General features: G+C 64.5%; 2 protein-coding genes across 3 annotated transcripts; both read right to left on the bottom strand.

The window, feature by feature from the left end:
- Positions 1 to 214: 214 nt before the first annotated feature.
- Positions 215 to 1,524, bottom strand: GP1BB (glycoprotein Ib platelet subunit beta). The gene is made up of 2 exons (XM_059409068.1): positions 1,345 to 1,524; positions 215 to 1,089 (listed from the first exon to the last, which is right to left on the bottom strand). The coding sequence occupies exons 1-2, from the start codon at positions 1,352 to 1,354 to the stop codon at positions 485 to 487; spliced, it is 615 nt and encodes a 204-aa protein (XP_059265051.1). The 5' UTR covers positions 1,355 to 1,524; the 3' UTR covers positions 215 to 484.
- A 90-nt stretch (positions 1,525 to 1,614) lies between these two features.
- SEPTIN5 (septin 5) lies at positions 1,615 to 10,312 on the bottom strand. Of its 2 annotated transcripts, XM_059409066.1 has the most exons (12): positions 10,227 to 10,312; positions 10,080 to 10,090; positions 5,506 to 5,602; positions 5,312 to 5,398; positions 4,939 to 5,062; positions 4,717 to 4,851; positions 4,438 to 4,555; positions 4,227 to 4,328; positions 3,350 to 3,446; positions 3,116 to 3,251; positions 2,782 to 2,884; positions 1,615 to 2,671 (listed from the first exon to the last, which is right to left on the bottom strand). In XM_059409066.1, the coding sequence occupies exons 1-12, from the start codon at positions 10,267 to 10,269 to the stop codon at positions 2,615 to 2,617; spliced, it is 1,110 nt and encodes a 369-aa protein (XP_059265049.1). In that variant the 5' UTR covers positions 10,270 to 10,312; the 3' UTR covers positions 1,615 to 2,614. The 2 variants fall into 2 exon arrangements, with proteins under 2 accessions (XP_059265049.1, XP_059265048.1); XM_059409065.1 differs by lacking the exons at positions 10,080 to 10,090; positions 10,227 to 10,312 and adding an exon at positions 6,228 to 7,032.
- Positions 10,313 to 11,251: the final 939 nt, after the last annotated feature.

Below are 11,251 nucleotides of genomic sequence, written 5' to 3'. Positions count from 1 at the left end.
GTCACTGTCTGAGTTCTTCCATGCTTTCCACTTGAACTTCTGCGAGAGTGAGTGGTCTGGGAGAGGTCACTCACTAACCCGGTGTTTGGCTGGCAGTTACTCTGGGTAGGCGAAGAAGGGATGCGTCCCCTTGAGAAGCCTCCCAAGGCTGTTCCTGCGGTTTGCGGAGGGGAATTTCCGGGTGGCGGGGCACAGAGACCAGTCAGATAGGGAAAAGGGTTTATTCTGCGCTGGAGTTTAGCGTGGGGGACCTCGCCAGCGGCTGGACTGCAGCTTCTCCCCTGCCCTTGACCTGGCATCCGGGCTAGCGGCGGGCACGCGGCGGTAGGGCGCGCGCTTGGCTCTCGGCCTGCAGGGGTTGGCGTGGTCTTGGAATTCGTGCCCAGGCGGAGGACGAGACTCGTCCCGGTCAGAGCGAGGGCCCCCAGGGATGGACTCTGTCGGGTCGGCGGGCCCGCGTCGCTCAGCGCTTCTCGGGCTCCTCTCAGGACTCGCGGGCTCCCGCGGGCTCCGCCACCAGCGGGGTGGTCAGCGACAACGGGTGCGCGGCGCGGGCGCGGGCGCGCAGCCGGCGCAGACGGCACAGCAGCAGCAGCAGCAGCAGTGCGTGCAGCAGCCCGAGGCCGAGCAGCAGGAGCTGCGCCCCCAGCGCCCCCCGGCAGAGCGCGCCCAGCGCACAGGCGGCGCGCAGCTCGTCCTCCGTCAGGTAGGGCAGCAGACGGCCGCGCAGAGCCGGGGGCGCGGCGCAGCGCAGGTCCCGGTAGGGCGCGCGCTCGGGTCGGCCGGCCAGCCAGGCGCGCAGCGGCACCAGGTGGCAATCGCAGCGCCAGGGGTTGGCCCCCAGGTGCGCGAGACGCAGCACGGGCAGCGCGTCCAGCAGTCCCGGCGGCAGCGCCGTCAGATTGTTGCCCGTCAGCACCAGTTCGGTCGTGTCCAGCGGGAAGGCGGCGGGCAGCGAGGCCCACGTCAGCCCGCGGCGCCCGCAATCCACACGAGTCCCCGCGCAGTCACACGGCGCGGGGCAGCCCGCGGCCAGGCGGCTGGGCGGCGCTAGCAGCAGGAGCAGCAGGCTCAGCGCCCCGCGCGGCCCTAGAAGGGAAGCGCCATAGTGAGCCTGGAGGCCTGTGGGGCTCTGGGGCGGGTCCCTGTGCACCCCGGGGTGCCGGGCCAAGCTCCAGTCCCCGATGTCCCGAGAGCCTTGCCCGCAAGCCTCTCCACCCCCATCATCTCGTGCGCTGGCTAGAGGTCCCCTCATAGTCCCACTCAAATCTCCCTACGGCAGCGCCTCCCAGCCTGACTCTGCTCAAGGAGCGCAGCCGGGGCCCTGCCTGACCCCAGACTCACCGAAGCCCATGGCGAGAGGATGGTGACCCGGCTTGCTCTGGACCCCGAAGCCTGGGCTGGAGAGCCAGGCGATAAGGCTGCCCCGCCCATGCCAGGCCCCAGATCCCCCACCAAACCGACCACAGCGCAGCCATCCGCCAGAAATAACCTGGAGGCCGAGGGGACAGGCGCTGTGGCCCCAGATAGAGCACTATCACCAGGGCCCGCAGGCCGCCAGGGCTTCCGCCCCCTCACAACCTCCCAGGGACACATGGATCACTCTGACACCGCTGGGACTTCACCAACATTGTTTTCCTGTCACCAGGACAGGACATGGCATTCACAATTGAACAAAACTGGAGAATGGGGTTTGGGGGGAAGGTATCATGCTGGGGATTGGTGGTTGGGAGGGGTGGGCTAGGGAACTCAGGGCAACAGTGCTGCTGGGGAGAAGGGACCTCCGGCCACAGGCAGGCAATGGCAGTCTAGGCAGGCATAGGGGGTTATTGGGTCACCCACCACCACCCACTACTCCTAGAGCCCTCAGGCCAGGCCATAGCCATGGGTGAGGAATATGGGTGATCACGGGTGTCCCAGCCCCACCAGGCCCATGAAATCCTTGCCTGCAGCCAGCTGCCCTCCTTTGGTCTGGAGGGATCATGAGTGCTTCTGTTGCCCAGCCCGCCCACTGAGTTACCCGGTGAGGGGGTGAGGAGGTAAGGAAAGACCTGGTCCGCCTCGGCACGAAGTGAGGTCTCAGCTTAAGCTGGGTGGCCCAAGGGAGTGGGCACAGGAGGGCTCCCGCATCCACTCTGTGGCACTGGGGTGGGGAATTAGGCCCCGGGATGCTGGGGATCTGCTCCCCTCTTCTGCCTTGTTTTACCCACCCACCTGAGTAGGGCCTGGAGTTGGAGTTCATGGCCTTCTAGGGCAGGGGTAGATCTTAAAAGCCATGCCCCAACCTAGCAGCTTCTCCCCCAAGGCCACAGGGGGCCAGCTGTGGTGAGGGGCTGCTTTCAGGCCTCTTGGAAGCAGATACAAATGAGGGGAGGGACTGATGCTGAGAATAAATTAGGGTTGGCTGGGGGCTGTGACCCCGCGTCTCTGGGTCAGGTCAGTAACAGCTGGGAACAGTCCTGGTCTAGGTCACTCTGGGACTGGGGTTGTGCCCAGGTCTGTTGCAGCTCCAGATGATTCCAGGGTTGAGTCCAGGCCAGTTGGGGTCCAGGAATGGGAAGAGCCAGCCTGGAAACTGGCAGTCTATCCATGGCGATGTGGGGCTGGGCTGGGGTCACTGGTCCTGCATTTGCTGCTTCATTTTCTGCAGCATCTCCTGCATGCGCCTGAGCTGGAGGGGAGACAGGGAAAGGGGAGGATGGAGTGAGAAACGAGGAGGAGGGGCCTGACCCTGTCCCACCCCACCCCCAGCCCCTGCTCCTCCCCTGGGGCCCTCCTCACCTCCTCATCCTTCATCCTGATGAGCTTTTCTGTCTCTGCGTCAGGTGTAGGCAGTGGCAGGATGGGGATGGGGCTCTCCATGCGGCTGTCCTGGGTCAGTTTGCTGTGGGGTAGACCAGAGGGCGGGAATTTGTCTGACACCCAGCACTAGGAAGGCCCTCCCCCTCTGAGCTCCCATTGGCTCTGGGAGGACAAGATGCATGGTGGGCAGAGGGAGCTATCAGGGAGCGGGGGCCAAGAGCAGGTCTGGGTGGGCAGCAGGGACCAGCCCTCTGGTAGGGAAAGGCTGGGGGTCGTGGGGCGCATGATGCGGTCGGGGGTCAGGGCTGCGCACCTGGTCATCTGCTGGATGCAGTGTGCGCGATAGTTCTCATAGTGCACGTCGCATGTCACATCCTTGAGGTCATGCATGTGCGTGCGGATAAGCATGTTACGCAGCTTCACGAAGTCGCAATGCGCCTGGTTTTCCACTGTGGGGCGGGAGTGGGTAGCGGGGATGGGTGCAGGCCCTGGTGGTGGTGGGGGGAGCCTTCCCACCCCCTAGGCGGTGCCCCACTCCTGAACTCACCCTCCACGATCCCCCAGGGGTACAGTCGCCCCCGGACCCGCTGCCCCTTGGCCTCCACCACTGTGTTGCTGCCGATAACCGCGAAGGGCGCACTCTCCTGGGGAGGGCAGGCACACGGGCTCACGCCCAGTTAGTGTGAGTGTGGGGTTAGTGGCTGAAGATGGACCTGGGCATGCCGTACCTTGTTGGCACCTCCAGCATTACCAACAGGCTCTCTCCAAAGAGATCCTGGAGTTGCCCACCTCTTTTGGCTTCTCGGAAGCCAGAGCCTGGCACCACTTCTACCCCAGGGGCCCTTGCCAGGCGTGTGCCACCAGGCACATCGTCCCCTTCTGACTCCACCCCCCATCTGCTCCATCTAGCTACCTTTGCCATCCCTCCCCAGAGCTAAGCCCCGGCCTCCTGTTGGTGCTGCTGACTTTGGCTGGGGCCAAGAGGCCCACTCTGCTCCTGGCCCAGTGGCCGACTATCCTATGTCTTGTCTCGCCACTCTAGGTCCTGGGTCACCCAAAGCTATAGCCACCTCTGGAGCTCAGAATTCTGGCGGCCAGGGCATGAGTAGGCTTGGGACCACAGGGCCTTGGGCCAGACCCTTATGCTGGTGACCCCTTGGAAGAAGACTGAAGAGTAAGGTCAGAGTGGAGCCCTAGCCAGCACTGTGCCTTTGGGTCCTGGCAAGTGCCCCAGGACACATGAACCACATGGGGCCCAAAACACACAAGCCAGTGGGGACATGGGGGACTGTACCTATCCCAGCCTCAGGTGAAGGGGCTCTATTGCCCAGACAAACGACTCTTGTCCACTGGGTTGGAACTGGATGCTTGCCTCCATGTAAACTGACCTTCGGTTCCCTCCTCTGCCACCCCAGGGTGCTCACCTTCAGTTCCCGATCTTGCTGCTTAAAGTCCTCGTCCTCATCGGAGTCACACTCGGGGAACTGGTACACGTGGATGCCGAACTTGTCAATCTCCTCCCGGATCTGTGGCGGGGCAAGGGCTGTCAGACCCGGTACCCAGGGCCAGCTACGTTGGTACCCACGATCAGCGCGGTGGCTGGTGTCCATCCCAGAGACCTAGTCCAAGGCTCACCCGCTCCTTCAGCTTCCGGATCTCACCAGGGACCAGGCAGTCAGCTTTGGCGATGAGGGGCACAATGTTCACCTTCTCGTGCAGGGCCTTCATGAAACCCACATCCACGGGCCGCAGGCTGCAGAGAGTAGCCAGGGCTGGTGATGGGGGGTCCTGGGGAGAGGCTGGGATGGGCTCAGGGTGGGCAGGCTGTGAGCACACAGCCAGGGGACAGGCAGTGGCCGGTAGAGCCGTGGCGCTCTGTGGAGGTTGGAGCCCATTCCAAGGCTGCTCACGCACCCATGGCCGAAAGGGGAGATGAAGTACAGACAGCAGTGCACGCGGTTGTCTTGGATGTTCTTGCGGTTGAGGCCGCTCTCGTCGCGGAAATACTGCTCGAACTGCTGGTCCACATAGTCAGTGATGGGCTTCCAGCTGCAGAGGGACAGGAGGGTCTGTGAGTCCAGAGGGGAGGCTGGGCCAGCCTAGGCAGAGACTGTGCCCCGGCCAGGCTCTGCTCACCATTCCGAGTTGTTGACAGCATCCCCGAAGCCGGGCGTGTCCACAATGGTGAGCTTCAACTTCACGCCCTTCTCCTCGATGTCCACTGTGTGCTTCAGGATCTCTACAGTCTGGCTGATGCGCTCTGCGGGGGTCGGGGCATGGTCTGGGGGGTGTCTTTCCATCTCCCAGTCCCCACCCCCACTGGGCAGCCAGGACTCTTGTTCTCATTCATTCTCATATTTGCGCCTTGGCCTGACTGTGATCTGGGCCACTCCTCCTGGACCCTGAACAGGAGATCCATGCTGTGAGAAGGGAGGAGGAGGGTCTGGATCTGGGAGGGAACCCTCTGAGGGGTCAGGCAGCAGGGGATGGGGAAGCAGGGCCCACTCACCCTCGGCACTGAGCAGCTTCCGGTCCTTGTACAAGTCGGTCAGGAAGAGGCTGTGGACCAGTGTGGACTTCCCCAGGCCCGACTCACCTGCCAGCAGGTGTAGTGGAAGAGTCGGGTTAAGTCTGAGGCCGCTATGACAGAGCCTAGCTGGCTAATGGCCCAAGCCCCCCTGCATGGGAGTCCAGCCTACTCACCGGCCACCATGAGCGTGAAATCAAAGCCCTTCTTCACAGACTTCCGGTGCACCTGATTGGGCAGTGTGGCGAAGCCCACGTACTGCTTGTCGATATCCTGGGGGCCGGGCAGGGCAGGTCAAGGGCATGCTAGAGTGCCTGGGGCAGTCTGATGCCCCATTCCCTATCTGGCTCAGACATGGAGGCAGCAGAGGGCAGAGTCCCCTGGGTGGGGAGTTTCAATGGCACAAATGGGGTGAGGGCCTGTGGGCAAAGGTCTGGTGGTGGCATCCTTGACCAGCCTCAGCGAGGGGCTCTGCAGGGACCTGACAATGTGTCTGTGTGTGTGGAGTTTAGGACGTCTGGCTGCAGCAGGCCCAGGCTGTGCCCTCCCTTGGGTGGTGGGAAGAGGGCGCCAGGACCAAGACCCCTCAGACACAACCATGTTCCTTCACAGACCGGAGAAGCCCCCTGGCCTCAATACTCACCGTCCTGAGTGTATCGGGGGTGGGAGGCCCCATTTGGCCTTGATCCAGCCGCGGGGGTGGCTGGCTGCTGCTACCAAGGCGGAGCAAGGGCTATTTATAGACAGCGGCAAGGAGACGCCCCCGCCCGCGGGGTCCCAGTGCCCACCCCGGCGGACCCTGGCCCTGCCGGTCCCTGTCACGTCCCAGAGCTCTCGGGACGGGCCCTGGAGGGCGCACACACGTTGACCCACATTCCGTTCCCCTCTCCACACACACCTTGAGCCGCCTCTGGGCCTGGGTCCGCGGCGACAACAGCTGCTCCACCAGGCGGTCCTGGGGCGCTGCCAGCGAGTCCATCGCGGCGTCCGCACCTCAGACCCGGTCAGGTCCCCGGGGGCCGGGCTTACAGGAGGGACTTACGCGCGGTACTGCCTTGAAGGCCGGTTCTCGCCCCCGTTTTACCGACGCGGGAAGTGAGGCCCAGAGAAGAGACGTGGCCCACCCGGGGTGCCGCCGACCCCGGAGGCCGTGCGTGCCATGCCTGTGCCACTGTCGACCACCCCGAGCCGCCCGCGGCGTCGCAGCCACAGGCAGGCCCCGCTCCCGCACCCGAACCAGAGGCGGGGCCTCGCCGGCGCTGGCGGGGGGTGGGGGGACAGGACCGCCCCACCCGTGCGGTCGCTGGGAAACAGTCGCCTGGAAATTGGGCCGCAGGCGGAGCCACCGGAAAGCTGCTGCGGAGGGCAGGGCCGAGCACAGGCGCGCATAGGCGCGGGGGCGGAGTCCCGCTGTCGGACCTGAGGCCTCTGTCCCAGCGTGGCGACCACCCGAGTGGGAGGGTGGGGGAAGCCGGGGCCCACCCAAGGGCCCTGGGGGGCGCGGTTGTGGCCGCCCCGCATACGGGACCCCCCCAGGTGCAGCGCGGCTTCTGCCCGCCAGAGGGCGCCGGGGGTGGGGGAATCGCTCCCGGTACCCAGGCTCACCCCACGCGGGAACCGGCCCCCTCATTCCTTCTCTCCTCGCAGAATTGGCCCGGAAACCTCCTGGCGGTGTCAAGGCGCCGCAAATACCCACAGCTACACCCCTCCCTGCACCGCTCCTTCCTTCCTCCCGTGTGTGTGTGTGTGTGTGTGTGCGCGCGCGCGCGCGGGGGGGAGGCGTGGGGGGCAGGGGTGTTCTTAACTGGCATGGCCTTCCCAGACTCGTGGGAACTTGGAGGGGGCAGAGCCCACTTCCCCAGCCTGGACAACAATCCCCCAACCCCCCCATCCCCTTTGCAGAAGCTTAAAGCAGGGGATGGGGGTTAGTTAGAGCACTAGAGGCCTACCCACCCTATCTCTGGAAACTTGGAAGCTGCAGCCAGCACTGGCCACAACTGCCCCCAGACCACTCCTGTGAGCAAAGGTGGGGGTGTAAGTGGAGTAAACTTACCCCCTGCCCGGTATGCGGCTCCCTCTGAGCTTCCTTGCCTGCTCTGACCCACAGGACAAGGCCTAGGGGGACTGGAGAGCTCCAGACAGTGTAACTCTTGCCTTCTGTGACCACCGCAGAGACCACAGGCATCTCCCGAACTACCAGACCCTTTCTCACCCTTTCCTCCAGGACCCCACCAGAATCTGAACCAGCCAGTGCCAGCTGGGCAGAGGGAGGCTTGGAAAGGAGCTGCAACACGAAAAGACATACTCCTTGGGTTGTGAGTCAGTGGGGAGAAGCCCTCCGCCCCAGCTCTTCTTCCCCACCCTGGTCCTCCCTTCTTGGCAACCCTGGTTGAGGGGCCTTTGTCCATCTGTCTAAGCTCATGACGCTGCTGTGGGGCCTGGCACCTGGGGAGGAGGGATGGGTCCACAGCTGGGAACAGGAGAGTCTTTCATGCAGAGGAGAGTAGAGGGGAAGCCACAGGGAACCTCCTTCAGCTCTCTCGGAGGGGCCCTCAGTCCTTGCCCTGAGAGAGCCTCCAAACTGGCCCCAGGCCTCTGCCACGCTAACCTGCAGGAGGGGTCTGGCCCAAGACCCACCCAGCCTCCACCAGCAGGCCCACTGTAGACACAGCCCCTCAGCTTAGCCCCCACCCAGACAGGTTGGCATCTCAGGCTCAGGGCATCTCCAAGGTAGACACCCCTGGGTATGGGCCTCAGGCTGAGAAGGAACCTCAGCATCCCACAGCCCCATGGCTAATGGAGCTTGTTACTTTCAGATTGCCTCAATTTCCCCACTGGTGAGGCAGAGCCTCTGGGGAGGCCCAAGTCAGGAGGGTAAGAGTCTCACTCCCAGCTCCCAGCCTGCCTGCCCCAACACCTAAACTCACCCCAGTAGGGCCTGTGGACTCCCTGGGGAAGCTCAAAGGAAGGGACCCTGCCACCCGCTCTCTCTGGCCCATGAAGTACAACAAATACTCCTCAGGGCTTCCTGAGCCATAGACACAGCTGCGCCCACCTCCTCCTGGTGCCTGAGACTCTCGAGGCATTTCCATTCTTAGAATCACTGGAGTCATCTCTGGAAGCAGCCGCCAGAGCCAACAGAGCACCATCGCTGCCTGAGAGCCGGTGGGGGTCAAAGGATGGGGGCAGAGGGCCACCAGAACTCCCCCCAACCCTCTTTCCCAATACAGATAGTCTATGGCTCAGTAGCACCAATAATGCTAACAGTGTAACAGCCACATGCTTCCAGCTCCCTCCAGATCCTCAGAGAGCCCGCCCCAACACCTGGCTCCCTGGCTTTGTTCCCGGGGCTCCCTCTTCCACCTGCATGGTGCCCTCTCTCTTGGGTCCTAGAGGATGGGCAAGGCTGCCTCCTAACTGACCACATAGGATGGGCATACACAGGCCTGAAGGGGTTCATGCCTCTGCAGGAGGGGGTCCCTGTGTGGTACTGGGCAGCAGCTGCTGGGCCCAGTGACTCCAAGTGCCTGCAGGCCCCCAAAAAGGTGTGGGGGCTCATCTTCCAGTCCTTGTCTCTTTCTCCCTCAAACAATAGCCTGGCAGCATGTGTCCCTGCATCTCAGGCATTGTCTGACCTGCCTTGATAGGAAGGCAGCTCCTGGCTCCGGCTCCCTGAAGCAGCCCTTGCCAACAGGGTGAGGTTGAGGGGCCCCTCCCCAAGAGCCTCACCTCTCCTGGGGTTGGGTTCGTCCCAGCCAGGAGACTGGGGCTGGTAGCCGGTGACTCTTGGCCCTCACCCCACCTGCTGGGTCTCTCCCGGGGCTGTCACCGCACCCTGGGCCAAGACTCCAGGGTTCCACCCAGCATCTACCCACTGTGTAAATCCCTATCCCTGACGAGGGCAGCCAAGGCTACCGGGGGGGCAGAGTTGGGTCCAGAAAATCCCCCAAATGTGACTGAGCTCAAGCCAGACAGGTCCCAGCAGGGCTGCCCCAGAGCCCCCTGCCCACCTGGTTACCCCACCCCTACCCCACTCTCAGGGTATCCCAGCTCTGTTGAACCCCAGACTCTGCTGGATTTCACAGTAGGTGCCCAGGTCAGCCTCCTGTTGGGCCCTGTGTTCTCATAGGACAGGGACCAGGCCAGCCCCTTTGGAAAGCCACAAGCCTATTTGTACCCACTAGGTTGGAAGACCCGTGCTGGACACAGGCATGACTCAGACCAGGCCCTGGAGGCTCCCAGTCTGGGGAGGAGGCCTGACCACAGATCAGCCCACTCAAATTGGTGTGTGGGGAAGAAAAGGCAAAAGATGCAGAAGAGTGGGGTGGGGCTGCTTAGGTTCTAGGTGCTGGCTGATGGACAAAGACCCCTCCCCAAGCCTGTGGCCTGCTGTGTCTGTGCCGTCACTCAGGACCCCCAGCACGAGGCCCAAGGCCAGGTCAGGGAGGATATGCTGGAGCTAGATCAGTGGAAGAGGGACACCCGGCCCATCCCCCCAGGCTGGGAGGGGCGTCCATGCTATAAGGGTCAAGGGCCAGTCCCCCAGCGGCCTGGCGCCCAATGCTCCCCTTCCTATCCCCGGGCGCGGCGGCACTGCTCCAGCTGACCATCGGTTATCGGTTATCGCGACAAGGAGGGATGACGGCCGGCGGGGGCGGGGTCGTGCCTGGGCGCCGGCAGCGTCGGTGCTACAATGGGTGACAGTAGGCCGGGGGGCGGGGGGAAGGGGGGTGCGGCGGCGCGCACGTACCTGCTTGTCCTCTGCAGGGTCGGGGTCGGGTCAGGGTCCGCGTCCCGGCCGGCGGGCGGAAGAGAGAGGAAAGACACCGTGAGAGGCAGGCGGGCGGGCGGTGGGGACAAAGGCGCGCGCGGGTGCGCGGGCAGGCGCCGGGCTCACCTGGGGTCGCCAGCTTGCTCTTGTACCGCAGGCCTGTGCTCATGGTGGCCGCCGGCGGGGGGGACGGGGCGGCGGCGGGCGCGCGGGCGGGGCGCGGCGATGAGCGGCGGAGGCCGAGGCCAGGCTGCGGGGTGACCGGCCCCTCCGCGCCGCCGCCGCCCGCCCCGCCCGCGCGCCCGCCAGCCAATCGGCGCCCGCCGCGCCCACGCGCGACCCGGCTCGGCCGGCGGGGGCGGGGACCCAGGCGCCCCCCAAAGGCCCTGAGCCCGCCGTCTCCCGGCTACGCCCTCGCCTCCAGCCGCCCGCCAGCGCCCCGGGAACCCGGAGACGCCCGCGCTGCCCCCGCCCACCGCGTGGCGGCTGCCCGACTCCCGCCCCACCTCGCGTCTTCCGTGCACAGGCCTGGACGCCGCCTGCTTCGTTCTCCAGGGACCCTGGTCCTCGCCTCGGCCTCTGACCTAACCTCCGTGTGGCCCTTCCACAACGCCTGCCCTCCCCCTCCCCCACCCCGGGTGCTGCAGCCTCCTGCCAGCCCCTCCTCACCTCACCATGGGCGTGGGAGATGCTGTCCAGGGGAGTCCTGCTCCTGGCCGCAGCAGGAAAAGGTGATGGTCACCGCATGGAAGGTCGGATGCCCGGCCAGCGCCCCAGCTGCCCTGCTGCACTCAGCGCTGGACACACCTGCTCTGGAAGGAGACATACCTGGGCAAGCTGCAAAGGCCAAGCCTCTGGACAGTGGTCCCTCCTTTCTTTTCCTGGCTTATTTTCTGGGATTATTTCTGAAGAGTGATTGAGCTGACATCTGGGACAGGACATGGCCTGACCTCCAGCATGCCTGCCTTCCCACTTCTCTCCCCAGCCCTGTACCCTCTGCTCTGCAGATCCACAGCCAGACCTGCCCCCCCCCCGCCCCCGCCCCGAGAAAGGGGGACAGGGAGATCCCAGACTTCTGTGCTAGAGGGCAGTTAGGGGAATTGAAGGCAGGGTCAGGGCCTGCATCCCATTTGCAGATGAGGAAGCTGAGG

Source organism: Mustela nigripes, chromosome 8 (assembly GCF_022355385.1).
Source record: "Mustela nigripes isolate SB6536 chromosome 8, MUSNIG.SB6536, whole genome shotgun sequence".
NCBI lineage: Eukaryota > Metazoa > Chordata > Mammalia > Carnivora > Mustelidae > Mustela > Mustela nigripes.
This window is presented reverse-complemented; position numbering and strand designations above follow the sequence as displayed.

Excerpts from the sequence above, each read along its gene's own strand:
- SEPTIN5 (XM_059409065.1), bottom strand. The coding sequence starts at position 6,308 with ATGGACTCGCTGGCAGCGCCCCAGGACCGCCTGGTGGAGCAGCTGTTG. Across the intron at positions 4,852-4,938 it reads GCTGTCAACAACTCGGAATG|CTGGAAGCCCATCACTGACT; the intron begins GTGAGCAGAGCC and ends GTCCCTCTGCAG. Across the intron at positions 2,885-3,115 it reads TGCATCCAGCAGATGACCAG|CAAACTGACCCAGGACAGCC; the intron begins GTGCGCAGCCCT and ends TCTACCCCACAG.